This window comes from Brassica napus, chromosome A10, assembly GCF_020379485.1.
Source record: "Brassica napus cultivar Da-Ae chromosome A10, Da-Ae, whole genome shotgun sequence".
Classification (NCBI taxonomy): Eukaryota; Viridiplantae; Streptophyta; class Magnoliopsida; order Brassicales; family Brassicaceae; genus Brassica; species Brassica napus.
Genome location: NC_063443.1, coordinates 453,786 through 481,664, shown reverse-complemented (window position 1 = coordinate 481,664; position 27,879 = coordinate 453,786). Strand labels below are relative to the sequence as shown.

General features: G+C 35.7%; 4 protein-coding genes and 1 pseudogene across 9 annotated transcripts; 2 read left to right on the top strand and 3 right to left on the bottom strand.

Annotated features, from left to right (window-relative positions):
• Positions 1–418: 418 nt before the first annotated feature.
• LOC106375864 (endoribonuclease Dicer homolog 1) lies at positions 419–8,108 on the top strand. The gene is made up of 19 exons (XM_048743323.1): positions 419–506; positions 611–719; positions 827–1,995; positions 2,094–2,488; positions 2,560–2,779; positions 2,855–3,150; positions 3,247–3,407; positions 3,492–3,725; positions 3,819–3,969; positions 4,064–4,246; positions 4,317–4,478; positions 4,570–4,665; positions 4,735–5,339; positions 5,585–5,682; positions 5,763–5,953; positions 6,027–6,932; positions 7,000–7,164; positions 7,240–7,634; positions 7,733–8,108. The coding sequence occupies exons 3-19, from the start codon at positions 831–833 to the stop codon at positions 7,908–7,910; spliced, it is 5,601 nt and encodes a 1,866-aa protein (XP_048599280.1). The 5' UTR covers positions 419–506; positions 611–719; positions 827–830; the 3' UTR covers positions 7,911–8,108.
• A 17-nt stretch (positions 8,109–8,125) lies between these two features.
• On the bottom strand, positions 8,126–9,977 carry LOC106375865 (soluble inorganic pyrophosphatase 1). The gene is made up of 8 exons (XM_013815874.3): positions 9,733–9,977; positions 9,377–9,500; positions 9,271–9,299; positions 9,004–9,177; positions 8,845–8,910; positions 8,626–8,746; positions 8,452–8,533; positions 8,126–8,360 (listed from the first exon to the last, which is right to left on the bottom strand). Exons 2-8 carry the CDS (start codon positions 9,498–9,500, stop codon positions 8,318–8,320), a joined length of 639 nt encoding a protein of 212 aa, XP_013671328.2. The 5' UTR covers positions 9,733–9,977; the 3' UTR covers positions 8,126–8,317.
• Positions 9,978–10,357: 380 nt separating this feature from the next.
• LOC106370900 (protein LHY) lies at positions 10,358–14,239 on the bottom strand. 6 transcript variants are annotated; one of them, XM_048743325.1, is made up of 10 exons: positions 13,985–14,238; positions 13,771–13,855; positions 13,465–13,648; positions 13,249–13,360; positions 13,061–13,122; positions 12,321–12,527; positions 12,130–12,234; positions 11,083–12,033; positions 10,631–10,997; positions 10,358–10,546 (listed from the first exon to the last, which is right to left on the bottom strand). In XM_048743325.1, exons 3-9 carry the CDS (start codon positions 13,501–13,503, stop codon positions 10,653–10,655), a joined length of 1,821 nt encoding a protein of 606 aa, XP_048599282.1. In that variant the 5' UTR covers positions 13,504–13,648; positions 13,771–13,855; positions 13,985–14,238; the 3' UTR covers positions 10,358–10,546; positions 10,631–10,652. The 6 variants fall into 6 exon arrangements, with proteins under 6 accessions (XP_048599282.1, XP_048599283.1, XP_013666351.2 ...); XM_048743326.1 differs by having other exon boundaries at positions 13,830–13,855; XM_013810897.3 differs by having other exon boundaries at positions 10,358–10,997; positions 13,985–14,239.
• Positions 14,240–14,977: 738 nt separating this feature from the next.
• LOC106370072 lies at positions 14,978–17,600 on the bottom strand (annotated as a pseudogene).
• Positions 17,601–26,769: 9,169 nt separating this feature from the next.
• Positions 26,770–27,483, top strand: LOC125579256 (uncharacterized protein At4g02000-like). The gene has a single exon (XM_048743227.1). It carries the CDS (start codon positions 26,770–26,772, stop codon positions 27,481–27,483), a length of 714 nt encoding a protein of 237 aa, XP_048599184.1.
• Positions 27,484–27,879: the final 396 nt, after the last annotated feature.

Below are 27,879 nucleotides of genomic sequence, written 5' to 3'. Positions count from 1 at the left end.
TGACAGAACGAACAAAGCATCAGAGCCGACCAAACACTAGCACTTTCCTTCCCACTAGTCAATAATATCTTATTGGAATATTAACTTTCCCGAAACCAGTAAAGAGAAGGAAAAAGGTTAGAATTATTTTGACTGTCCCGTACGGAATCTAATCTAACCACGGTCGGTCGGAAAAATCCGATTTGAAAAAAAAAAGACAGCCAACACACATTTATTATCAATTTTTTTTTGGGGGCAAATATCTGGTTGCAGTTTATTTTTGTGAAAAAAGTTCTTTAGATAACTTTAAAAAAAAAACTTTACAATTTGTCATAAAAGTTATAATAACGCGTCGAATTAACACGGTCGGTTTGCAGTGAATAATAATAATATTTTTATATTAAACAAGTCAGGAAAATTATGAAACAGAGACCAGACAAGAGAGAGAGAGAGAGAGAGAGAGAGCAAGTGGAAAACAGAACAGAAGAGAGAGAGAGAAGTGTGAAGAGGAAGAAGAGTGAAACAGAGTAGGGTTCGATAGACCGTGGAATCTCAGAATCACACTCTTTGCTAAGTTTCTTTTGAAGGGTTTTAATTTTTTCTCTTTTTTTATCTTTTATAAAATCTCTAGGGTTTTGCTTGCTTGCTTGCTCTTCCTCGTGACCCTTCTAACCAGGAAGATTGGCGTGTTTCGTTTCGTACGGTCTATCTAAACCCTATTCCTGTCTCTTCTCTCACCCGTAAAGATCTTCCCTTCTTCAGTTCCTTCTGAGATTTATCTTTAAAAAGGTTTTAATTTTAATTAAGTGATAGCATTGATGCTTATTTTGATTTGATTTGGTAATAGAGGTATGGTAATGGAGGATGAGCGTAGTAATAAGGATGTCAACAACAAGCCATCTTACTGGCTAGATGCTTGCGAGGACATCTCCTGCGATCTCATCGATGACCTCGTCTCCGATTTCGATCCTTCCTCTGTCGCCGTCGCTGAGTCCATCGTCAACAACGACTTCTTCGGTGGGATCGATCACATTCTAGACACCATCAAGAACGGTGGAGGCTTGCCAAACAACGAGGCTCCTCAGTTGAATCCTGGCGATGTTGTTACTAAGGAGAGTGCGCTGCAAAAGACTGGTCTTAAGAGAGACGATGCGTTGAAAGAGGAAGGAGACAAGAACAGGAAGAGAGCTAGAGTTTGTAGTTACCAGAGCGAGAAGAATAGGAAACGGACTCGAAGCTACGAGGATACTGGTGGTCATAACAAGAGAAGAGATGGTTACAATTACAGAAGAGACGGTAGAGATAGTAGAGAAGGTAGAGGCTATTGGGAGAGGGATAAAGTCGGTTCGAACGAGCTTGTTTATCGGTCTGGTACTTGGGAAGCTGATCACGAAAGAGATGTTAAGAAAGAGAGCCGTAGAAGCCACCGAGAAGACGCAGAGGAGGATAATAAGAAGAGTAAGCCTGAAGAGCAACGCAAAGAGAAAGTTGTGGAAGAGCAAGCGAGGCGGTACCAGTTGGACGTGCTTGAACAAGCTAAAGCGAAGAACACAATCGCTTTCCTTGAGACCGGTGCGGGGAAGACACTTATAGCCATTCTCTTGATCAAAAGTGTGCATAAAGATCTAATGAGACAGAACAGAAAAATGCTCTCTGTCTTCTTGGTTCCCAAAGTGCCTTTGGTTTATCAGCAAGCGGAAGTGATACGTAATCAAACTTGTTTTCAAGTCGGGCACTACTGTGGCGAGATGGGACAAGATTTTTGGGATGCGAGAAGGTGGCAGCGAGAGTTCGAGTCTAAGCAGGTTCTTGTAATGACGGCTCAGATTCTGTTGAATATACTGAGGCACAGCATTATCAGAATGGAAGCGATTAATCTACTGATCCTCGACGAGTGTCACCACGCTGTCAAGAAACATCCTTACTCACTGGTGATGTCAGAGTTCTACCACACAACCTCTAAAGATAAAAGACCTGCCATCTTTGGCATGACTGCTTCTCCTGTTAATCTCAAAGGTACTTATAGTTTCTTCTTATATAGATTTTGCTAGTGGATCGAATCTTAGCGACAAAATGCTGAATCTCAGTGGACATTTTATCTTCTTTTTATATAGGTGTTTCAAGCCAGGTTGATTGTGCTATAAAAATACGCAATCTCGAGACAAAGTTGGATTCTACGGTTTGTACTATAAAAGATCGGAAGGAACTAGAGAAACATGTTCCCATGCCTTCAGAGATTGTGGTGGAGTATGACAAAGCTGCGACTATGTGGTCTTTTCACGAGAAGATAAAGCAAATGATTGCAGCTGTTGAGGAAGCGGCGAAGGCGAGTTCGAGGAAAAGCAAGTGGCAGTTTATGGGGGCTAGGGATGCTGGAGCTAAGGAGGAGCTGAAACAGGTTTATGGCGTCTCTGAGAGAACAGAGAGCGATGGAGCTGCTAATTTGATTCATAAGCTTAGAGCTATTAATTATACCCTTGCTGAGTTGGGTCAATGGTGTGCTTACAAGGTAAAATAAAAAGATGAGAAAATAGTTTTTGTTATTTTATTTGAGATTAATTTTTTATTTTTTTATTTAAGGTGGCACAATCGTTCTTGACTGCGTTGCAAAGTGACGAGAGGGTGAATTTCCAAGTGGATGTGAAGTTTCAAGAATCTTATCTCAGCGAGGTGGTGTCGCTCTTGCAATGTGAGCTTGTGGAAGGAGCTGCTGCTGAGAAGGCAGCCACGGAATGTAGCAAACCAGAGAATGGTAATGCGAATGATGAGATTGAGGAAGGAGAGCTCCCTGATGATCATGGTTAGTTTTATTCTCATTCTGACTTAGTTTTTTTTATCTGATCCGAGAGAGTATTAACAATGATATTGGCTTTAGTGGTCTCTGGAGGAGAGCACGTTGATGAAGTAATAGGCGCCGCAGTTGCTGATGGGAAAGTTACTCCAAAGGTTCAGTCGCTGATCAAACTACTCCTCAAGTATCAGCACACATCCGATTTTCGTGCTATTGTGTTTGTTGAGAGAGTGGTTGCTGCTTTGGTTCTTCCAAAGGTCTTCGCGGAGCTGCCTTCTCTTGGTTTTATAAGGTGTGCCAGCATGATTGGTCACAATAACAGCCAGGAAATGAAATCATCTCAAATGCAGGATACTATTTCCAAATTCCGAGATGGTCAAGTATGAATGATTTTCTTTGTTTTTTTTGGGTAAAAAAATAAGAAGTTTATCTTATATTCTCTTGACATGTCTCTCTCTCTCTATCTCTTGTGATAGGTGACACTGTTAGTGGCCACAAGCGTTGCTGAGGAAGGTCTTGATATCAGGCAATGTAACGTTGTTATGCGTTTTGACCTTGCAAAGACGGTGCTGGCATACATTCAGTCTCGTGGTAGGGCAAGAAAGCCTGGTTCAGACTACATACTCATGGTTGAGAGGTACACATGCCTGGTAATCTATTAAAAAAAAAGCTTTAAAAATCTACAATTGTTTTTTTAATGGTCTCCATGTGTTGCTTGCAGGGAAAATGTATCTCACGCAGCCTTTTTAAGGAATGCTAGGAACAGTGAGGAGACACTGCGGAAAGAAGCAATAGAAAGGACTGATCTTAGTCACCTCAAAGATACGTCGAGGCTAATCTCCATTGACGCTGTGCCTGGTACAGTTTATAAGGTGGAAACAACTGGTGCCATGGTCAGCCTGAACTCCGCGGTTGGTCTCATACATTTCTACTGCTCTCAGCTTCCCGGTGACAGGTCAGTTTACCGACAACAATGTTCTGTCCTAATGACTTTTCGTCTTTTGTATGAGACGATGAATTGTTTATATCCTCTTGTGGTCGGTCTTAGGTATGCGATTCTCCGTCCTGAGTTCAGCATGGAAAAACATGAAAAGCCTGGGGGACACACGGAGTATTCATGCAGGCTTCAGCTCCCTTGCAACGCTCCATTTGAAATACTCGAGGGTCCTCTTTGTAGTTCAATGCGCCTTGCACAACAGGTGGACCTAATAATTTCTTTTAAAAAAATCTTATTCGTTTATTATCTTTCCCTGTTCCCTGTTTTTTCTAAAGTAATGTTTGTTTGATATGTAGGCTGTATGTCTAGCTGGTTGCAAGAAACTGCATGAGATGGGTGCGTTTACCGATATGCTATTGCCGGACAAGGGAAGTGGTCAAGACGCTGAGAAGGCTGACCAGGATGAAGAAGGCGAACCCGTTCCTGGAACTGCTAGACACAGAGAGTTCTATCCAGAAGGTGTAGCAGATGTACTTAAGGTATAGTTTGTACTAACCTTTTGACAATTCTTGGTGTCAAAACTTGATTGTTTTTTTATGCGGTGTACAGGGAGATTGGATTTTATCAGGAAAGGAAGTATGTGAGAGCTCAAAGCTATTCCATTTATACATGTATAGTGTTAGATGTGAAGATTCTGGGTCTTCAAAAGATCCATTCTTAACCGAAGTTTCAGAGTTCGCGGTTCTTTTTGGCAATGAGCTGGATGCAGAGGTTCTTGATCCTCTCTTTCAGATTTTGTAGTTGTAACAATAACAATGGTGTTTTCCCTTTACTAATGACTGTTTTGTTTATACTGTGGCAGGTATTATCGATGTCTATGGATCTTTATGTTGCTCGAGCCATGATCACCAAAGCATCTCTTGTTTTCAAGGGATCACTGGATATTACAGAAAGCCAGGTTTGATTTAAAAATAACCCTTTACATTTAAAAGACTCTTTTATCTTATTATATTATCTTCCTTTGCAGCTATCATCTATTAAAAAGTTTCATGTGAGGTTGATGAGTATAGTCTTAGATGTTGATGTCGAGCCCTCCACAACACCATGGGATCCCGCAAAGGCCTACTTGTTCGTCCCCGTGACTGACAACACGAAAGGGATCAACTGGGAACTAATTGAAAAGATAACTGAGACCACCGTGTGGGACAACCCGCTTCAGAGAGCTCGTCCCGATGTGTACCTTGGGACTAACGAGAGAACTCTTGGTGGGGACAGGAGGGAGTATGGGTTTGGTAAACTTCGTAACAACATTGGATTGGGGCAGCAGAAATCTCACCCGACTTATGGTATTAGAGGAGCGGTTGCATCTTTTGATGTCGTGAGAGCTTCTGGATTGTTACCTGTGAGAGAGGAAGTGGACAGGGATGTATCACAAGGGAAACTGATGATGGCAGATGGGTGCATGGTTGCAGATAATCTAATAGGGAAAATAGTGACGGCCGCACATTCAGGGAAGCGATTTTATGTGGACTCTATTTGCTACGATATGAGTGCAGAAACATCATTCCCAAGGAAAGAGGGGTATCTTGGTCCTTTGGAATACAACACTTACGCTGACTACTACAAGCAAAAGTATGTTTTCTAATTTAAAAAATAAAAATTCTAAGGTTTATTTATAGAGAAGCACTCTAGTAATACTTTTCTGTTATTATGAGGACTTACATGGCCTCAGTTCACCTCCTGTGTTGTGCAAGACTAAGAAGCAAAGCATGTCTGTGTATATCATTTGTAATATAAGACATGCTTTTCTTCTTCTTCTTGCACAACCTGAGGTAGTAACTTGGGGCTATCAAGTCTTCTCCTTTTGTATCTATTAGGTATGGAGTTGATTTAAACTGTAAGCAACAGCCTTTGATCAAAGGACGAGGTGTCTCGTATTGCAAGAATCTTCTTTCCCCTCGGTTTGAACAGTCAGGTACTAAGAAATTTGTTCTCTCTTGAAAGTTTATAATTTTTTTTTGGTAGATTAACTCTTTTAAATTTTGCAATTTTAAGGTGAATCTGAGACGATACTTGATAAAACATATTACGTGTTTCTTCCACCTGAACTCTGCGTGGTGCATCCTCTTTCGGGTTCACTTGTCCGAGGTGCTCAGAGGTTGCCGTCTATAATGAGAAGAGTTGAGAGCATGTTGCTCGCTGTTCAACTTAAAAACTTGATTAGTTATCCCATTCCAACTTCAAAGGTATTGTTTTGTTTATTATTATGATTAGTTAGAATCGTGTTGTTACTAAACATTTTAGTATATATATGTGTAGATTCTGGAAGCCTTGACTGCAGCCTCGTGCCAGGAGACATTCTGCTACGAGAGAGCCGAGCTTCTAGGAGATGCGTATCTGAAATGGATCGTTAGTCGTTTTCTGTTTCTCAAGTACCCGCAGAAGCACGAGGGTCAGCTTACGAGGATGAGACAGCAGATGGTCAGCAACATGGTTCTTTACCAGTACGCTCTTCTCAAAGGGCTCCAGTCATACATCCAGGCGGACCGTTTCGCCCCTTCTAGGTGGTCTGCTCCTGGCGTGCCTCCCGTTTACGACGAGGACACGAAAGACGGAGGAGGAGGATCTTCCTTCTTCGACGAAGAGCAGAAACAAGCCTCCTCCGAGGACGTGTTTGAAGACGGGGAGATGGAGGACGGTGAGCTAGAGGGTGACTTGAGCTCTTACAGGGTTCTATCTAGCAAGACCTTGGCTGATGTTGTTGAAGCTTTGATCGGTGTTTACTACGTGGAAGGAGGTAAAGCTGCGGCGAACCATTTGATGAAATGGATTGGGATCCACGTGGAGGATGATCCCGAAGAAACCGAAGGGGCCGTGAAACCTGTTAGTGTTCCGGAGAGCGTGCTCAAGAGCATTGACTTTGTTGGTTTAGAGAGAGCTTTGAAGTACGAGTTTACGGAGAAAGGTCTTCTTGTGGAAGCTATCACGCATGCTTCGAGACCGTCTTCGGGTGTTTCTTGTTACCAGAGGTTGGAGTTTGTTGGTGACGCGGTGTTGGATCATCTTATTACAAGACACTTGTTTTTCACCTACACGAGCCTTCCTCCTGGTCGGTTAACTGATCTTCGAGCTGCTGCGGTTAATAATGAGAATTTCGCTCGTGTTGCGGTTAAACATAAGCTCCACTTGTACCTTCGTCACGGCTCTAGCGCTCTCGAGAAACAGGTAACACAAAAATAAAGCAAACAATTACAAAACCTTTTTAATTGTTTTTTTTCTTTCTGTTTTTCAGATTAGAGAGTTTGTGAAGGAAGTTCTAACCGAGTCTTCTAAACCGGGGTTTAACTCGTTCGGTTTGGGAGATTGTAAAGCGCCAAAGGTTCTTGGAGATATAGTTGAATCCATTGCAGGTGCTATTTTTCTTGATAGTGGAAGAGACACAAGTGCTGCTTGGAAGGTTAGTTATTTATTTCAGTTTAAATTCGTTTATTTCTTTTATTGACTTTAAAAAAAAAAAAATTTCTTCTTTCAGGTTTTTCAACCTTTGCTACAACCAATGGTGACACCAGAGACACTTCCGATGCATCCGGTGCGAGAGCTGCAAGAGCGTTGCCAGCAACAAGCAGAAGGGTTAGAATACAAAGCGAGCCGGAGTGGTAACACAGCGACTGTGGAAGTTTTCATCGACGGTGTTCAAGTGGGAGTGGCGCAGAATCCTCAGAAGAAAATGGCTCAGAAGCTAGCGGCAAGGAACGCGCTGGCAGCTTTGAAAGAGAAAGAGATAGCTGAGTCAAAAGAGAAGGCGGCAAACGGGAATGCAGGAGACGATAGTGAGAATGGGAACAAGAAGAATGGGAATCAGACGTTTACGAGACAGACGTTGAATGATATTTGCTTGAGGAAGAATTGGCCAATGCCTTCTTACAGGTATAAGTTATAACAGTAGTGAATGAACTAAATTATTTTGGCTTTTGGGGGTTTGTTTGAGTTTTTTTCTGCTAAGGTTTGTGGTGTTAATATTGTAGATGTGTGAAGGAAGGAGGGCCGGCGCATGCAAAGAGGTTTACATTTGGGGTAAGAGTGAATACAAGCGATAGAGGATGGACTGATGAATGTATTGGAGAGCCCATGCCTAGTGTTAAGAAGGCTAAAGATTCTGCTGCTTCTCTTCTTCTTGAGCTTCTTAATAAAACTTATTCTTGATTTCTTAGTTAAACTATTGGTGCATTGGTCACTTGTTGTATGATGTGTTGTTGTCCAAACTTTTTTTTTGTCAACATGTGTTGTCTAAACTTAATCTTTATTATGTTGTGTTAAAAGCTTAAACAAATGGGATGTGTAGTGCCCTTTAACTATATGGGTCAAATCTTTGTTTCACTTAAAATTTTATTACTTGTGTGATTTTAAGGAAAAAAATGTTTCATTGAAGGTATTTATATTGAACCAAACGTTAAAATGCCCCAAAGAAGATTTAAAACAAAATTATAGAGTTACACAAGGACAAAATGATAAAAATCCAAAGTCAACAAGAAAATGCAGAGAATGTATCATTATATCATTGAAAGAAACAGAAACAAGACGCTGCAGAAATGTTCTGAGGAGAAGAAGCTTCAACGTCGCAGGGTATGGAGAATGTACTCAGCATAAAGGTCCCTGTCATTGAATAACCAAAACTCATGAATGTTTAGAACTTGAAAAGCTGTAAGAAAGTTTGGTTCTTAAGTGGAGAAACATGTAGACTTACATCGAGTACTGGATAGCATCAACAGCTTTCTCAGATGGCAGGAAATCATTAACAGCAACTTCCTTGTTTTCATTCTTCTTGTCTACGAGAGAGATACATGTTAAATGGAAAACCTATTACTTGTTGAGAAACCGAATTAGAAGGGATTAATAAAGAAAGAAATAAAAAGGATACAGTCTTCAAAGAAACGACGAATCTCAGAGAGACGGTGAGGAGGGAGTTCTTTGATGTCAGTGTAATGTTTGTACTCAGGATCATCAACACAAACTGCAATGATCTTGTCATCTTTCTCACCCTAAAATTAAAAGAAAAAAAGAACAAGAATCACACTTATTAGAGCAAACCTCAATGGTTTGAGAAGAAAGATGGAGAAGAGAAGAGCCTTTTAGTAACCTGATCAATCATAGGCATTAATCCAATAGCACGAGCACGCAGGAAACAACCTGGAAGCACCGGTTCCTACACACATTTTGTTAACAATTGAGTGAGAGATGTAAAAAATACAGTTTGGTGGCAAATATATATGAAAAAAAAAAAAAAAGTGAAAGATACCTGCATGATGACTAAAACATCAATAGGGTCATTGTCTTCACATAATGTGCGAGGAACGAAACCATAGTTGTGAGGGTAAACAACTGATGAGTAGAGAATACGATCAACCTTGATGAGTCCAGTCTTTTTGTCAAGTTCATATTTGACCTTGCTTCCCTTTGTGATCTCAACCACCTAATTAATGTTCATCAAAAGAATAAATGATTCAAGCAATCTAATAAAAGTGATTATCCAAAAATCTAGTTAATTAAAAAAGAAAAACTTTACCACATTGAAAATCTGTGGAGCTCCAGGGCCTACGAAGATTTATGATTTAGTTCCAAAAAGACAAAACAAAAATTGGATTAGAGATTGAATCTCATGTTTCTTTTACCAATCTCAAGATCGTGCCAGGGATGAGCAGCAACGGAGCGTCTAGACAAGGAAGAGAGGATCCTCTCGTTAAGACGAGGAGCAGGTCGCTGCAGCTTCTGGTTCTCCTTCGTTTCCTCACTCATCTGTTGTCAAAATCACATTTTTAAACGTTTTCATCACTTCAATCATAACTGGAGCATAAAGAGACCAACTTTAACTGGAAAAGTGAATCAGTAATCATATTTACTAAAATCTGGGTTCGTTTCTCGATAAACCCGATTGATGATTTGAGATTTGGAGCAAAACCCATATGAGTAAACTTCGAAAAGCATCTAACTTTGAGATCTAAAGAACAAAAGATGAAAAGAAACATACCTTTGGAGTCGAAAAGGGAGAAACTTTGGGAGAGGAGTAATAAATAAGTTAAAGCGCGGTGGTGGTGTGGAAAATGGAATTGCAGCTAAAGCGTTTTAAGGTGTATTTATATATATACGAGCAGCAGCAGCAGCCGAGATTCACGGATCAAAATTTTCTATAAATCGTTACACTATTGAGTACTAGCATTAAAGTATAATTATTTTTCATTTGCTTCCAATATTTGGTTGGTTTCGCGTTGACATGAAAACAATAATTAAGTAACAGTTTTATAATTTATTAACGTGGTTGGTTATGGCAGAGCTTGAAATATCACGATGGAGAATGATTAACACTACGACAGTTTTTATTAATTCTTGAAGTTGACAATTATGGGCCACGAGCTATCCTTATAATATGAAAATGTTGTATGTTGGCCCAGTAGTGAAGAACTATTATTAAGCCCATCCTGATACATTTTGGGGCAATGGGCAATGGGCAGGCACCTTCTTTCATAGTCAAAGCAAGGGAATCAAACACCAAAAACAAAACAACTTCAAAGTTGAAACTTCTGTACAATTCATCTTTTATCATTCTAAACTATTTATGATCTCATAAAATATCCAGAGTTCAAAAAAGACAAACAGACACAAAACATAGATCCATTGCTTAGCGGTTAATTAACAGTAACAGTAACAGTAACAGTAATAGCAGCAGACATGTAGACCAGAAGTAGCAGACACAAACACAACAGAGACAAGGGACAAGACATGTAGATGGAGTAGTAGTAATATGGTACATGGATTGACATGAACAAAGAACCGTTCAGATGGATCTATAAAAGATTAAGAAAAAAAAGTCTCTTTCATTACTAACACTTGATTTAATGATATTTGGTAAAAACAGATTTTTATTTTACCTCAAAGTTCTTGTTGTTGTTGTTATGTTGAAGCTTCTCCTTCCAATCGAATCCTCTTGCAGACTTTTTCATCGCTTTCATTGTTTGCGTTCCCATCTTGGCTCTCTTTCACCTCCATTGAACATCTCTTGTATGGCTTAAACCCTGACTGTCTCGTTTTAAGGCTCTTCCCCGTTCCATCACCTATCATTACTACTCCACTCTCTTGGTCCGCATCACAAGAATCTTGAACCTTGTTGAGATCAGGAGCCATCGGCATTGACGTATCACTTTGCTTTCCATTCACATTCTCTGCAGCCACTTGAGGAGGCGAAAAGCTCTGAGGCAATCTCTGTCTTGCAAAGAGAGCCTGAAACGCTTTACGACCCTGAAACAAAGATTTTAGTGTTAATTTCAAAAGAAAAACTCTCTGCAAATAAATGAATCATTTGTTGTTCTTTGTTTTTGCTTACCCCTTGGGAGACTTCTTTCCACGAATCAGTAGTTTGGTTGTTGTTGTTGTTGTTGTCTCTGATTTTACTCCGACGGTTGCTCAACTCAATAACACTTGGCTGGTTTGGATCTGCCTCCTTCACATCCTCGTTATCTTTCTCCATCTTATCTAAGGCATCTGTTTCCGCGTCACTCCCTGAAGGTGTGTTTGACCCACACGATGAGCGGTCCACCAGCTTTTTCTTTGGGGAAGCGTTTGGATCATGCAAAGCAGCAGCAACAACTTCCTCCTTGTCACCATTTGTCTTTGAGCCAGCGTTGTTTAGCTTGGTTACTCCAGTCTCTTCTGAATCGTCGGATGATGAAGATGGAGATTTTGAAGCCATGTTTTTATCTTGCAGAGCTGTGTTTTGTTTCTCCAGCGGTTCTTGATCATTTTCAACGGTATCCATTTTATCCGTAGCCTGAGTTGGAACTGCAAAGGTTGGTAATGGAAGGCAAGTGACTGGAGCAGGAGGAGCGCATACAGGAATAAGTCCATGAGAAGCCCACCAAGCAGTTGCGGCAGCTACCGTAGCAGCAGCGATGGCAGCTATACTTGGAGGAGAGGAGCTCATTTGCGTTGTTGATGAATCTCCTCCCGAGTTCCCGACGTTGGAATAGGGCCAGACCGAAGCAGCGAATGTGGCTGCAGCATGAGCTGCAGGATTCTGTAGGAGGCTTGAGATAATGAGATTGGGGAAAGTAGAGGAGAAGTGGAGAAACGAATCCTGGGAAGGGCACGCAGGAAACGCCTGTTGAGAAGTAGTTGTAGTAGTAGCAGATGATGTTGTGGTAGGTGGAAGATTCACGTGCCCGTGAACACGATCTCCCATAGGACAAAACATCAAGTCTTGAGAGACCATACCTGGGGGATGAAACTGAGTGTTCACATTTGACGCCTTCTTACTTGTTCCATTATCGGCACTTTCCTGCTCAAAATCAAAATAGAACAAGTTTTATTCTTACATGCTATTGAACTTATAATACAGCAAACTCATCATGTTCTTGGACAACAAGTTGTATACCTTTCTTAGAGACGGTTGAGTAACTTTCTTTGGCAAGGGACACTTGTTTACAGTAGAAACCCCTGAGCAGTTATCATCTTGATTTTCTTTCCCATTTGATGTTTCCTAAACAATAAAAAAAAAAAAGATAACAAAACTATCACAAGAAGAAAAGCCAAAATGATAGAAGAGAAAAAGAGAGAAGAATAAACCTCAGAGATGGGCACTTTTTCCAAATCCAAGAAAGCCTGGTTACATTGTGAAGAAGAGGCTGAGGATACAAGTTTGGCTGATGGGCCATTGTTGCCAGGTTTACGAGGATAAGGAGTATTGGGTTTCCTTTTAGGACGAGGAGGTGGGATCTCTATGTTGAGAGCTTGACAAACTGGAATGCCTTTAGCTTCTGCCTCTTTCTCCAGCTGAAAGAGTTGAACCATAACTGTTAGTTTTTTTTTTGGTTCCAACCTGGAGATGGTAAATGCAACCCTAAGACTCTTGAGGTTAAAAAAGAGTCTTTATACTGACCCGAATTGTACGGGGGTAGACAAGACAGTTACTTCATTTCCTGTCCTATAGGGCCAACCGGCCAGGGAGGTTTGGTTTTTCCATTTGAATTGGCTAAAAGAGTCCATGCAATCTCATTATTTCATCCGACCGACTTTACTGAGTATGTGAGACACTTATGTTATGCATATGCAATGCTATTTTTTGTGTTACTATAGACCAGTGTTATGGTCCAGATAATGAAGCTATAATCTAAGGGTAAGTTTTCCAGTTGCAGAGCAAATGAACAAGGTAAAAGCCTGCTGCTATCCAACAAACTATAGTTGAAGCAATGAGAAAAAACAGAACCATAGAAAACCAGTTCCACACCAATTAAATTCATTGATCGTCATTATCTCACTACTAAACCAGTTGTATCTTTACTTAAGATTCAAAAGGAACAGCTTACCTTTGTGAAGAACTTTTGTGCATGACTTCTGATCTGAACAGCAGTCTTTGTCCCAATATGTTCTGCACACACACACACACACATACACAAAAAGAGAGAGAGAACTCCCAGAATGAAAAACTCATAAACAAAAGAAAACAAAAACTCCCTCTCTGTGTTAATTAATAAAATAGATAACAATTGTAGACCTTCTATACGTTGCCAGGCCCTTCCATAAAGCCTCAAGGCTTCAAGAAACCTATCATGCTCATCCTCTGTCCATCGTTCCCGCTGCTTTGTAATAGTATACGGCTTTCTTGCCTATTCATTCACAAAAAACAAACCAAATCTTCACTCACATAACAACAAAGAAGAATCCAAAAAATCTAAAACCTGGACAATCTTTTCCATTCATTAATCATTACCTTGGTTAATAACTCATCTCCGGATGTATTAGTATCCATCAGAACCGGATCTTAGCAGCTTTCCCCGCTGCTTCAAATCCCTCTCTAGTGTAACAAAGAAACCATCTTTGATCCCCTCCAAATTGCAAAAGCCTCTTGTGATTGATTCTAACTGAAAAGTAACCTCTTTAAGATTCTAAAGCAACTGCAAAAAAACAGAAAGAGACTATGAGAAATATTTTATCCACACTAAGATCATATTAGTAAAAGAGAGAGAAAGAGAGAGAGAGATTTAGAAATGAAAGGAGAAATCTTTGAAAAGTCCACCGTGTGAAACAGAGTAGCAGAACTCAAAAGAATCCCCTTTTACTTCTCAAAAGTCTCACCCAAATGAATCCATCGCATCCAAAACCTTTTTAAAAAAACCATCACAATCAGTAATGAATCTAATCTAAAACAACTTAGAGCTCTCTTCTGAGCTACAAAACAGTGATTTTCAGATGCAACCTTATTAATTGCTGATAATGTAAATTACACATACCCTTGAGAGTAGCCATCATTGAGGAACAATCCGTAAATAGAAACTAGATCATCTCACCGGAGTATTCGCCGGAGAAACAATCAAATCGGAAAGAAAAAAAAACTATATTTTTATGTTTTAGCAGAGCTGGTGAAGAGACAGAGAAGAAGATAAGTGAAGAAGAAGGAAGGAAGGAAGACTGTTTTAGGGTGAAGAAGACTGTAAGAAGAAGAAAGCCAGAATCAATCTCAGCCACAACATTTTTTTCCTTCCCTTTTTTTCTGGTTTTACTTATTTTTTTATTTGCGGCTGAAACAGCACGGAGGGTATTTATGGAAAAAACACAAGTCACCGGAGATCGACACGTGGTGAGATTGTAGTGGCCGTTCGCTGCGCTTTTTCGTATCTCCCAACTTGCTTCTCTGTGAGCCATAAGTCTTTTTTTGTTTTGTGAAGGTCACGTAGATAAAAGCGAGCGTGGGGTCCACCTGACTTACGTGTCGGTTTCCCGGTTATAGGTAGAGCAAGTGGGAATAGTGATGTGTACGGTGCCAGCTGCGATGGTCTACAAATCCCCATACGTGTCGGTTTTCTAAAGACGGTTCTACAAGGGCTGATTTTTATGGGCTTGTAAAAGGGCCTAAAGTATATCTTTAATAAAAGGGCCTAATGTATATCTTTAATTTTCAATTCCTGGTTAATTTTTTCTGGGAGCCCATTCTGCAAGGGTGTTCCAATAGAAAATATTGGGCTTTCTACAAGTAAGGGTGTTCCTAAATTATCCTGAAGCAAGGCCAATATTTTCTATTGGTGTGACTTTATAGTTAGGTCGTAGGCGTATTTTATGATTTAGTGTTCCATTTCTTAATACCAAAATTCTTCTTCTTTTTTTGTCGTTTCTGGGGACAAAGCTACTATTTTACTCTTTAGTGCATTCCACCGGTTCATGCAATGGTAAAGCACAACTTTTCTTTTTAATTCTTTATAGGAACCGGATAATTTATGCGGATTTGATTAGGGCAAATGATATCATTAAATAAACAATAATATATACATACTTCACAACTTATCTCTGCGTTGATTTTTGGAGTTCTAGACTTCAAATAACAACATTCTCTCGCTCTCACTAGAACAATTATTTGATATATGCCAATAACAATATATAGTACTTAAACTTAAACGGGCGACTTAGAGTCGTTATTATTATATATTAACATTTTGGTCTTGGTTGTCCATCCGAGGAGGCAATGTAGTTGATGCTTCCGTTTCATTGTTCTTACCCCACAAGAACACGTAGAGACCCATCACTGCCACTGCTGATCCAATTACGCTATAACAACCAAAGTTCAAAAGCTGTAGTTAGTGTTGCTATGAGCATGGACATACGTAAGATAAATGAATTAACAAAACAATTTGAAATTACCTGCCGAGGTATAAAGGAGTGTGTAAGATGAGGAAATCGAATAGAGTAGCTGAAATAAGAGTAATTGGAGTGAATGTTGATGCGAAAACCGCTCCTAGTTTCTTTATCCCCCATGTTGTTGCTACCGTCGACATTGCTTGTCCTACCACTCCCTGCAATTAATACGTGTATACGATAAGAGTACTTTTATATAAGTTTTTAGACAACTTCTTTCACATATTTTGACAAACATGTTATTGGAACAGAGAATATTATGTTCAGACAGTGACAGTCACCCAATATTATGTTAGTGGTGGTTAGTTAAATTTATTTAATATTTATAAACTCAAGGTATTATATATATCTATAGTAAAGTAATATTAGATAAAACTCTTCAAGGTTTTGCATAGCTACCTTGTAATTTATTAACTGAATAACTTATATATATATATATATATTTGACCAAAAATATTTTTTTAATAAAATATTAACTTACAGCGTATAGGATGACAATAAGCACGAATTTGTCACCGATGACCCAATCATGAGCGTCTCTGCCCTTGTAAAGACTCAAGAGAGCACATTGGAACGCCGCAAAAACCGACATGAGACAGGTGCTTGAGTATTTGCAAGGGTATTTAATGCTTAGATTCCCTTGAAACAGCATCCATAAAGACAGCAGCGTGGTTCCAATGGTTAAGTAAAGACATCCAAGAAGCCAGTTCTTGGTTTTGTCTTGATCGTTGTCGCTGTGGTTATGAACAGCCTCTTTGTGAGAGTGAGGGTTTGATATTTGAGGGCCTTTGTAGAATGTTAAGAACAAAGCTCCACTTATGCATATTAGAGTTCCAAGGATCTTCAAAATTCCTGCTTTGGTCTTTAGATTCTTTACATTTTCGGTCCTAAAAAGTTGTTACGTAAGTTTATATGTAAAGTAATTTATCAAGAATAGAAGTCATATCTCAAAAAAAAATTGTTTCTAGCTTTACAAGAAAAAACGAACCTAGACCAACGTGTGATTCGTAGGCAACAAAAAAAACTCAACATAAAATAGTATTTACTTTAAACTCAAATGATAGATATTATATTCCATCTGATTCAACGAATCGTGTTCCGCATCCTTTTATCAAAGTTTATAAAAATGCGACGTCTAGCTAAAAAAAGACCTTTACCAGGAAAAGCTATAAAAAGGGGCTCAGCTGGGTGTAGTTTACGTGTAGTTAAGGTAATTGTATGAATGGAAATCTAATCATAGAGCACAACAATCAAATTTCAAAAGTTATTTCCTTAAAACTGGTAGCACTTTATTAGTATTATTCCAGTTAATTAAGAGAATAATTTATGAATAAAAATAGAAAATATTATAACATATAGTATCATATATGTATTACGTCAAATATTATACACTAAATATTACTAAAGAATAAAGAAGCTAGATGGTTCCATCAGTACCTGAAAATAAGGGCCAAAGTGAAGGTGATTGCAGGCAACATGCTTACCAAAGCACACGAAACAGTTGCTGACGTGTAGGACAGACCAAGCAAAAAGAAAAATTGCATAAGACTTGCCCTGCCAATTTTAATCCCAAAAATAAATTAACAAACAGTTATATATGTTTGGAGCTTATGATTTTTAAATCTTACTTGAAAGAGAAACATTTTTAACAGAAAACAAATCAACGTAGTATGATGATAACATAAATAAGAATAAATTAAAAATGGACGACAAAGATTTGGAGGACAAACCCGAGAAGACCGCTGATGAAATGATCGACCAATAACCTAAATGTTAGCTCCGGTCTTGTTTTCCTGTTACCAATAATACATAACTTTTAGAGAAATTTTGTCGTTTCTATTTTTAATGAGATAACTGGGAGAAAACCAGAAATAACACATAAACAGGAGACAACTCGTTGTTTCATCTAACTCTTTAAGTATCGAACCTTTCCAAGATATAAGCGAAGGGAGCTAGAATTAAAGCGGAAATAGCCATTCGATAAGCACCAACAACCATGTGATTCACACCAACATCAAGAGCTTTCTTCACAAGTGCATTCACTGAACCCATCGCTACGTTAGATATCACCATTACTATAACCGGAGACCACTCCTCGATTACTCTCACTCCTTTCATCTCTTCACCCATCTCTCTCTCTCTAAATATATACGTGAGTTTGTGTGTGTGTGTGTGTGTGTGTTAGAGAGAGATAAGACCCAATGTGCTTTGAGTTTGGCAACCACAAACCTTCCCATATATATAGGGAAATGTTTATCCGCTTGTTTATAAATTGGACTTATTTTGACGTTAACCATGAAATATTGCATATAATATATTAATTTCCTTAATCAATCTAAAATGTATAAACCATTAAATTATTTTGAAAACCCTTTAACAAAAAAAAACCATTAAATTATTTTGATGAAAAATTAATAAAGCATGCATATGTAGCTATGTGTTCATTCACTTTCGATCACAAACCTAATTTGCCATGTATATTCGTTATTCTGAGTAAGATATCATTAAATTAATCATATATTCATATAGCTTTTGCAAGATTCTAAGGGAATTACATAGACATGCTACCAAGCCGACGAATTTGATTTTAAATAAAGCTAATAAAAATATGTTATTCGTTAATTTGGCGAGAATTTATTCCCGCAGGCTACATTTATAGCTTAATTTCAGTATAACATTAGGATTCGTTTCTACTTTCATGATGTACGTTATATGAGACAGGTATGTAAATTAGTTCGTCACATTTTGTTCGTGTCATCTACTGCACGTTTTTGTACATTAACTTTCGGCATACACTGAATATTAATTTATGGAAAATTTATAGGCCGTGACTTGTATTTCGCTTGAATTTTAGTTATTTGAAAATTATGGACCAAGAATCGTACATTCTTTCATATAGGGTCAGAGTATGTTATATAATTTCGTTCAATTATTAGTTATGTGACATCTAAAATTCGTTTAAAAAAATTTCGGCTAAGCCAAACATAAAAAATAAATTAAAAGTCTACACGAGTATTTGTAGTTTTATCATTTTCAATCAAAAATAATTTAAAGAACTTTTGGCAACAAGTTGCAGTAAATAATTATACATACTATTTTATTATATCAGTATAGACAAGCTAATATTAATATATATATCAATAAAATAGCTGACAGAAAATATATATCAATAAAAATATTGTTTTTATCTAAAAAGTGTTATTTTAAATTTTCTTACAGCATTAGGATTAGTGAGAGAGATTCACTAGAGTTTCTTGATGATAATTCTCTTTTTGGAAAATGATAATAAATTTTAATAAGTTATAGATGAATTAAAATGGTATATATAATTAAAATCTTTAAAAATGTGATCTTTCAAAAGAAAAAAACTTATTTCTCTTCTTTTTTCCCTTTTTCTTTATATAATTTATTTTATCAAAAAAAAAAATTGAGAAACATAACCAATGCGAATGCTTTTAAGTAAATAGTCAGATATATTATATAAAAGTGCTAATTTTAGTTTGAATATATAACTAGTGTAAAGCAGAATTATTAATTTGTATAAGTTGTACAAAGGATAAATGATTTTTTCTCAATTGTTATGCAAAAATACAATTACACTTTGTACATCCATAGTCTATATTTTACAATTATAAACCTACAAACTATAACGGAATTGAATGTTTAGAGAGGAAAATGTAAAGTATGTTAAATCTGGATGTTGATCATTGACTTATAGTCACTGGTCTATAGACCTCTTTTTTTAGCAAACTGGTCCACAGACCTTTTACCTTACTTGGAGCTCTTTACCCTATTTATGTGTTTCATTTTGGTTTGATGTCCAGCATCATTGGTTTTGTTGCTAGTATTGGATGTACACTATTTTCAAAGATAAACCGCACTTCGTTCAACAGCTTCAATATCTTCCAAAATATATAGTTGGATAAATTAAAGTGGTTTCATTTATGGCATGCCTCCTTTTTCTGTTACAATGAGTCATGTTTTGATATCTAGTTAACGAATTACTACAATATAGTTGATCATTCATGCATCGATTTCTTAAAGAACGGACGAAATTTATCTTATTATGAAATAAAATCGTATACGCTTATAATAGTGATGTACATGAGCTTATCTTATTATATAAAGTTTAGTTAAACATGATCGCGACACGTATCAATTATATATTTAAGATTTTGACATGTGTTAATCTATCTCATAATTAAAAATATGTATACTAAGATATTAACAAAAACGAATTTTATTAAAAATCCTATTATATATATATTATTCAATAGTAATTTTCCTTTTTAAAATCCTAATCAAAAAATGTATCTTATTATATAAAGCTAGGTTCTTCAAAGTTACTAATTAACACGATTGCGATACACAACCTTTATATATTTAAGATTATGACATGTGTTAATTTATCTCATAATAAAAAAACTTAGATATTAACAAAAACGAATTTTATTAAAGGTCTTATATATATATATATATTATTTAATAGTAATTTTCCTTTTTTAAAATCCTAATCAAAAGATTATTTCAAAAGATTATTTGATAATAATTTTTCTTCAAATATTGTGACATGTGTTTAAATATATAAAAGATTCAAAATATATATAGTAAGATAATAAAATTGTTTTTTGAAAAAACTACTTTTAAAAATTACTTAGTAGTAAAAACGATTTTTTAAAAAATATTTAGTAGTAATGTTTTTAGAAATTTTCCTTTTTCAAAATCGTAAAATATAGATTTGCAAACAATTTATTTAATATAATTTTTATTTTCTAAACTTTTAATGAAAATATAATTATAAAAGATTATATTGAGCTTGGTTCTTCAAAATTGCTAATTAATATGATTGTGACACATGGTAGTTATATATTTAAAAATGTGATATATGTTAAACTATATCACAATCAAAAATATATATACTAAATAAAAAAAACAATTTTTCTTAAAAGTTAATTATAAATATTATTTAAGAGTCGTATTATTATTATTATTATTACTATTATTATTATTGTTATTATTATTATTATTATTATTATTATTATTATTATTATTATTATTTTTCATTCTAATGTTTGTTTTAAAAGATACTAAAGATAGAGAATTATAAAAGATAAACATTAACTTTTAAGAAAAAAATATTAAACAAAAACGAATCGTAAAATCCTATAAGTACAATAAATTATTAACATGAAGAAAAACTAACTTTAAAATAATTAATATTACTTTTTTAAAACCATAATTTAAAGAAAATTGTAAAAGTACTCTTATTATTTTCTTATAAGTAAATAACTTTCCTTTATAATACATGAGTATGTGTGTATATGATAAATATGTGTTTTTATGTATAAGACAAAATATATAAATAATTAAACAAAATTTTTCTATTAAAAATAAAATAGTTGTATTAAAATCTAGAAAAAATAAAATAATTAATTTCTTTTTAAAAGTCTAAGTAAAATGAAAATGTAAAAGTAATCTTATTTTTCTTATAATTGACTAACTTTACTTTTAAATATTTTTTTGCTAAAAATATAAACCAAAATTAACTTCAAAAACTTCACATGATATGATTGTGATACGTGTCAATTAAAAAAATTAGATTGTGATATGTGTCAATATTTCTTCTTTTCCTAAAATCTTAGATAAAAGAGATTTTTAAAAGAAAATTCTTTTATAATCTTAACCAACTAAAAAAATTTCCTATTTTTTTAATCGTGACTAGAGAGAATTGTAAAATTTTATTTAATAGTGATTTTTACTTCAAAAATTTAATGATAAACATGATATTAACAATTATTCAATTTACAAGAAAAATTGTTAAAATATTAATGATATTGTAAAAACAAATTTTGAAAATTGCAACTTTTAAAAATAGTTAATATTAACTGGAAATAGTTATTTGATAGAAATTTTATTTTGTTAAATCCTAGAAAAAATATAATAGTAAAATATTATGTAATATTAATTTCCTTTCTAAAATCCTACAAAACTGTCAAATATTTGATAGTTTTTTTCCTTTTTTATAAAAAAAAAAGTAAACAAAAGAAATTTGTATAATATTTTTAAGTCCTGACCAAAAAATAATTGTAAAACTTTATTTGTTATTATTTTTAAGAGAGTGTTTGATGATGAACATGATACTAAAAATTATTTAATTAACAAAAGAAGCGTAAAATTAGTATTGATACGAATTGTAAAAATAGCAATTTTTAAAATATTTATTAATAACTAAAAATAATTATTTGATAGAAATATTTTTTTTTATGAAATTCTAAAGAGAAAATAATTGTAATATGTTATATGACAGTAATTTACCTTTTCTAAAATCTTAAACAAAATTATAAAAGAGTATTTGATATTTTTATTTTTAACTGTAAATAAAAAGGAGATTTATAAAATAGAATGTTTTCATTTTTCAAAAAAAAATCCTAGCAAAATAAAATTTTAAAGACTTATTTAATAAAACATTAAATTAGTACATAAGAACATGTATAATGCTATCATTGATTCGATTGGTGTATTTAACTTTCATTTCTTTTTACTTTTCATTTCTTATTTCGGATTGTGTTCAGTTTTAATGTTTATGTATAGTATTTTCTCTCATCTTTAGTATAAAGTTTATAACAATTCATCTATGCACCATGATTATAAAAGACAAATATTAACTTGAACTTATACGTGAAAATATTTTAATTATAAAATAAATCTCAAACAACATATGTAAAAAACAATCATAATACTATAATAAAGTGATTTATTATTTTATGGTTTTTATTAAATTAAAACATCGAACAAAAATCCGTTGCAATGCAACGGACTCATATCTTGTAATATATAAATACTGGTTTTACAGCTTTTATTTTGTTCATGAATGTTAACTTTTTCTACGTAATATGTCTTACTTTTACTAAAATTTTCAGAGGATATAGTCGGAATATAATGTTCAAAAAACAAGAATAAAGTCGAAATAACTTTTCCAAACTAGTAATTGTTGTATCATGTAGTTGATCGAATCTAAAAGCTCTGATACGTGAATTCTTTCAGCATGTCGAACCAATAGCTTAAAGATAGTACTGTGTTTAATACATGTCTTGCTAATTAACCACTCTCTTGGAAGATGGTCCGACCATCTAAACCAAGCGACAAACAAAAAGAACGGGTAATTTCTGTTTGACGAACCAAGTAAAAATTGAAAACATCCTAGCTATTTGTAAAAAAGAAAAGCATCCTAGCTGATATATGAAGAGAACTTTGTATCTTCAATTAATCAAAATATTTTGGTTAATTCGATTTCAGATAAACAGTTCGGTAATTTTCAAATATATGAATCTCAGTAGATTTATGTATGTATGTACCAAAAGCAAAGTAATTGAAAAAAACAAATCTAATATCAGATTCTAAAAGAAGTTTTAACACATATAATAGTCGTGGATCGGAAGATGGCAACCTAAAATAGGTAAACATTAGTAATGGAGTTGATCACGTTATTTAAATAAGATTAAGCATGAAAAAAAACTTTAAAATAGAAAAAGAAAGTACGTAAAGAAGTTTATAATGCTATCCGAATTCGAGTGCATAAGTTGTTGTGGAACCTACAGTAATAATATACATATGTGAAGGGAATAATAAGTGTTGGATACAATAATAGCCATTAGGCTTTTATTAATAATGTGAATACAAATGATATTGGGCCTCAGATGCTGTGAGCCCAAATAAATGTCGATTAAATGAAATATGGCTAAGGGGAAGAGTCCCACATCGGCCAAGAGGAGAGAATTGGAGTGATATAAATATACCTTCTCACTATGAGAGCTTAAACGGCTTGGTGAAAGAGAAAGGTTTCCCACGCGCACGCTGCCGCCGCCGTCCGGCTCGGGCGTGGTCTTGGGCTTGGGTGGAGGACTTTTGGCCCAATAAAAATTATTTTTTTTGGACCAAGTTAAGCTCAACGTTTTGCCATTTATTTCGAGAAAAAACAGCATACAATTTTATTTAAAACGACAAGTAGTTTGTCTAGAAAATAAAAACGTCATGCATTTTATCCTCTCGAAAGTTTAAAACGAGATAAGAGAGAGTCTTGAGGAAAAAGTTTTCAGAACTCAACTTCCCTCGATCTCCGCGAGATTCTCGCCCACGTGCAGCAGCTGTTGCGGGAAGTGGGTCGTTTCCGTCTCTTTAAATATCGTCTCTCCTCTTCCTTCATTTCTTAACCTTTTCTGAATCGAAATCCAACAGCAAAAATCCCTCTGCGTAAGTCTATTATTGCGAGAGTGTTTCGTAGATTTTTAGTTCGATAGGGCGATCACGGGTGAGGCGTGACTCGTCTGCCATGGTTGTATCCTGAGACTCTATATTCGTACAGTCCTGTCTCACTAACGGAGCGAATATTTTGAGTTAAGGAAAGAGATCATATCTCGCCTCCATGTCTCGTTGCGAATACGATTTCTTATCGTTCTCGTATTCGTTTTCTATATTCGTCTATTTCCTTAACTTCGCTTTTATTATATCGTTTACATCAGTCCGGTTTACCGGCTTCTACAATAAGTAGTATTTAAAGAAAAGCGAACCTATCCTCTTCCCCTTGGATTGATGATGAATAGGTTTCCATCATAAGCATCAACACGTTTTTATAAGCTTTCGTCGGTATTATTCTGAGTATTTTCGAATCCTTCGAAAAGTTCCCTAGCAACCTAACGTGATATATGTAATCCTAATTATTTCTTCGTCTTTTAGAGTATAAATGTCATGTTTTTCATACAGCTTTTTCTTTTTTACTACCTTTATACAAATTATGCTGATTCCCTGAAATTAGGTATGATTAATATAGTTTAAAAATTCTCAAAATTCCAGTTTTATTGGATATGCTAACGCACTGTCTCGACTAATGCTTAAGATTATAAACATAAGTGTGGGGAAAGAGTTACGAGTAAAGAAAGTCCTCCTCCAATGCTCCCTCAACATCTCCAAATGTTGTCATGATTTTCCTGAGAAAAGGCTCACTTATGTTAGCAAGAGCGAGCGACAATGAAAGATAAAGATGCAAGTACATATAGGTAAAACAAGATGGTATGAAAATGCGACATTTATTTTCACAACATCTATTCCTAGCTAATCCGTGTTTGGTTTCAGTGAATCAAAACTCTTCAAGAGTTCGACAAGAAAAACACATTAATTAATTTCTCTGGAGACTGACTACTTACGTAGAATAAGAGAGAGAACCTCATCGTTCTTTTTACTAAGCTTTTTGTTGCTTCAATGACAGCAGCTCATTCAAGAATGCCTACATAAGATGGAAATTAGTATGCCTGAAACCAAGCTTATGAATGAACTTTTGAGCGTGACAGTACTACTTACTCCGAACACCAAATTTATCTTTCCAATGAACATATCTCCACTTGTAGACTCCCTCTTAACCCTCTTGCTTCAATGGTTGTTCTGTCTTCACCACTCAGGTGTGTGGCAGGTTTTGGTAGTTTGGATGTGGCATGTACATGTACTCCGATGGGATTGTGAGCAAGGTGCATGTGGAGAGACTTGGTTGCTGATATGGATAGTAAACCGGAGGACAAGTTAACCGGAAACTATTCAACCAAACATTAAAAAGGGTTTAGAACTTTATAGTAAAATAAAATAAAAGACTTATTCATTATACAAAAATAAAATAAATTGTATTGACCTCATTTTAGTAAGGGCGAGTCGGAAAGATAAAACCGCAGTTGTATGTTATCCAGAATCAAAGGCTCCCCGATAAAATTTCTTACCAACTTCAATTATATAATGAACTCTGTAACAGCGTTAAAAAAAGAGTGGAAGTTAACCCCAAAACATTTTCTCAGGAAATCGAAAAATAGGAGTTTTAAGAAAATGCAATTCTCTTACGATTTAGACAGCGTAGTAGTAGTCTGTCTTGTCCAGTGGCGAATATTCCACCTCCATTTTTGTTATCCAAGCAATGTGCAAAATACAGAATTTTCACCAAAATTAAATGTTAACACAAAAATCAAGATTTTTTTTTTGATATTGCCAAATTAATTAGAAAAAAGTTTGAAAGTTTAAAAATTAAGTGTTAACACAAAAAAGGAAAACCTCAAGAGAAATTTGGTGTTGATAAACTAATGAGAAGACTAATTAAGCATAAATGTGTACACAAAACAAACAATATTATCTCTAACGATCAATTAACAAATTGACAGGAAACATGTTTGATTATTTTTCACATTATGCAATTAGCCTCCATAATTAATTATAAAAATACAGAATTTTCACTCAAAAAACTGAAAATAAATTTGGTATTAATCAATTAATTAGAAAACTAACATATTACAATGAAATTGAAAGCTGCTGATGGCTTGAACTAGCTAAGGCTAATAGTGCCCGAGTATTGACATTATTATTAGTTAAGACGTTGAATGGTGTTTCGTGTTATCCTCTAGATATTACCTCTCAAAATTATAGTGTAGACTTCTCTAGTTAATTAATAACATAAGCCATACGAAACACAATTACGCTACGCATCATGATTATAATATGCGAACGCACTACAAAACGAAAATTATAAGTTTGATGTATCATATTAATTATCATCATAGTCTAATGACCCTCGTAAATAAATCATATGCGAAATTCTTTTTTTTTATAAAATTATATCAAAAAGCATTTTTCCGCATACCGTATGCAATCTTTGTTCTTCACATTCTCCCTTTGTTGAATTCGTGACAAATGAAGAAGCTTTCAACACTTAAAACAAAATGCAAATGGCTCGTTCTGCTTCCAAGCATATGGACAAAAGAAAAGCGAAAAAAACTTATTTATTTGAAAGATAGCTGAGTAAGCCCCTATTGACCATCATCATGGTTAAAACTTTGCTCTGTACTAGTTTCTTTTACTGTTAATTTGGTTGTAACTTAAACAGAGAAAGACGAAAAAAAAACTGATTTAATATATGAGAAATTAGGTCACATAACCTAAAAAATAACCTCGTACGGACGGTGGAGAAAGCTAGATCCAGTTTTTTCCGGCGACTTTTTTTTTTCACTTTTCTTCTGCTGTGTCTCACTTTCCACCGAGGATATCAACATCCTACCCTTCTCAAGAGTGACAAACAAGTTAAGGACCTGCAAAAATGGAAATACACTCTGTATGGAAGGTTTTTAAAACTCTTACCTCAGATGTGTCCATTCTGCATCCAAGGCTTTGCATCTAACTCCCTCTAGCACCAGGAGATAAGCTCAAGTCCCACAATTCCCTTTGTCTCTTGTCTTCCTTTGGTAGGTCCTAACTCCTACAAAGGAAGAGTTTAACGGCGTTTTTAAAGCTCTGTCCAAGGCATTTCTCCTCGTATTAACCCACATCTATAGACGCTTCACACATTACTGTACGTACCTGTGAAATGTCTCAAACTCTGGAAAGCTCGGAAAAGAACAAGCAATTGCTTGAAGAAGATGAAGTGGTCATCTTACCTGACGTAGACAACTCTGAGCTGATAGCTCGCTACAACCTTAGTTTGGTCGGTAGGATTTTCAACAAAGAGAGACGCAATGTGGAAGCTCTGATAGCTCTCCTCCCTAGGCACAGCATATGGGATGTGGAAGGTCGTGCTCGTGGTGTAGACCTTGGAAACCATCGATTCCAATTTGATTTCGACTCAGAAGCTGACCTTCTAAAGGTTCTAGGTAAGCGTCCCTGCCACTTCAACAAGTGGTCGTTTGCCCTCGAGAGATGGGCTCCTCATGTTGGTGACTCATTCCCAAACACCATTACCTTTTGGGTTTGTGCGACGGGGATACCAACCCACTATTGGATGGATCCGATTTTCCGTACTTTGGAAAAAAGACTTGGACTTGTTGGAAAGATTGATGCGAAAGCGGCAAAGTTTCAAGTCGAGATCAATGGAGACCAACCACTAAAATTTTCTCTTCGTGCTCAAATCCCCTCAGGAGAAATTGTCCCAGTCTCTTTTGAATATGTAAACCTTTTCCGATGGTGCCACAACTGCCATCTCATCTCCCATGAAGCTGAAAACTGCCAGAAGAAAGAAAACAGAGATTGTTGGCTAAAGAAGCAAGTAGAGAGCAGAGTGGTTTCATCAGGAAGGAAGACATAAGATATGGAGAATTTTCAAAACGTTTTACCACTGATGGGAAGACAGCAAACCCTCAAGACAACCGAGTGGGTGAGAGATCTCAAAGAGACAACATGGACAGCGTGTGGAAGCGCATTGACTCCCGTTATGCTCCGAGAGATGACTACCGTCGAGAACCCCGTCAAGCACCCCGTGTTCTTGAAAAATTGCAGAAACCTACAAATGTCTACAATAAAAGGAGATATGAAGAATCTTTTGCTTCAAGCAAACTCAGAGAGGCAGACAAAAAAATAACCTAAAAAATAACCCAAATTAATAAACTAACCAAATTCCTCCTCTCCCTCTTCCTTTCTCTTCATATCTCTCTCTACCCTCTTTTTACAAAACTAATTATAGATTTTTTTTGGTTATTTGACA

Bases quoted from the DNA above. Each gene is read 5' to 3' on its own strand.
- LOC106375864 (XM_048743323.1), top strand. From the start codon at position 831: ATGGTAATGGAGGATGAGCGTAGTAATAAGGATGTCAACAACAAGCCA. The intron at 3,726-3,818 runs GTCAGTTTACCG...GGTCGGTCTTAG, and splicing joins TCTCAGCTTCCCGGTGACAG to GTATGCGATTCTCCGTCCTG. The intron at 3,970-4,063 runs GTGGACCTAATA...TTTGATATGTAG, and splicing joins CAATGCGCCTTGCACAACAG to GCTGTATGTCTAGCTGGTTG.
- LOC106375865 (XM_013815874.3), bottom strand. From the start codon at position 9,500: ATGAGTGAGGAAACGAAGGAGAACCAGAAGCTGCAGCGACCTGCTCCT. The intron at 8,747-8,844 runs GTTACTAAAAGG...TTTTAATTTTAG, and splicing joins TAATGCCTATGATTGATCAG to GGTGAGAAAGATGACAAGAT. The intron at 8,361-8,451 runs GTAAGTCTACAT...ATTCAATGACAG, and splicing joins GATGCTATCCAGTACTCGAT to GGACCTTTATGCTGAGTACA.
- LOC106370900 (XM_013810897.3), bottom strand. From the start codon at position 13,503: ATGGATACTAATACATCCGGAGATGAGTTATTAACCAAG. The intron at 13,361-13,464 runs GTAATGATTAAT...GTGAATGAATAG, and splicing joins GAGATGAGTTATTAACCAAG to GCAAGAAAGCCGTATACTAT. The intron at 12,034-12,129 runs GTATACAACTTG...GATTTTGAGCAG, and splicing joins CTCAACCGTCTCTAAGAAAG to GAAAGTGCCGATAATGGAAC.
- LOC125579256 (XM_048743227.1), top strand. From the start codon at position 26,770: ATGTCTCAAACTCTGGAAAGCTCGGAAAAGAACAAGCAATTGCTTGAA.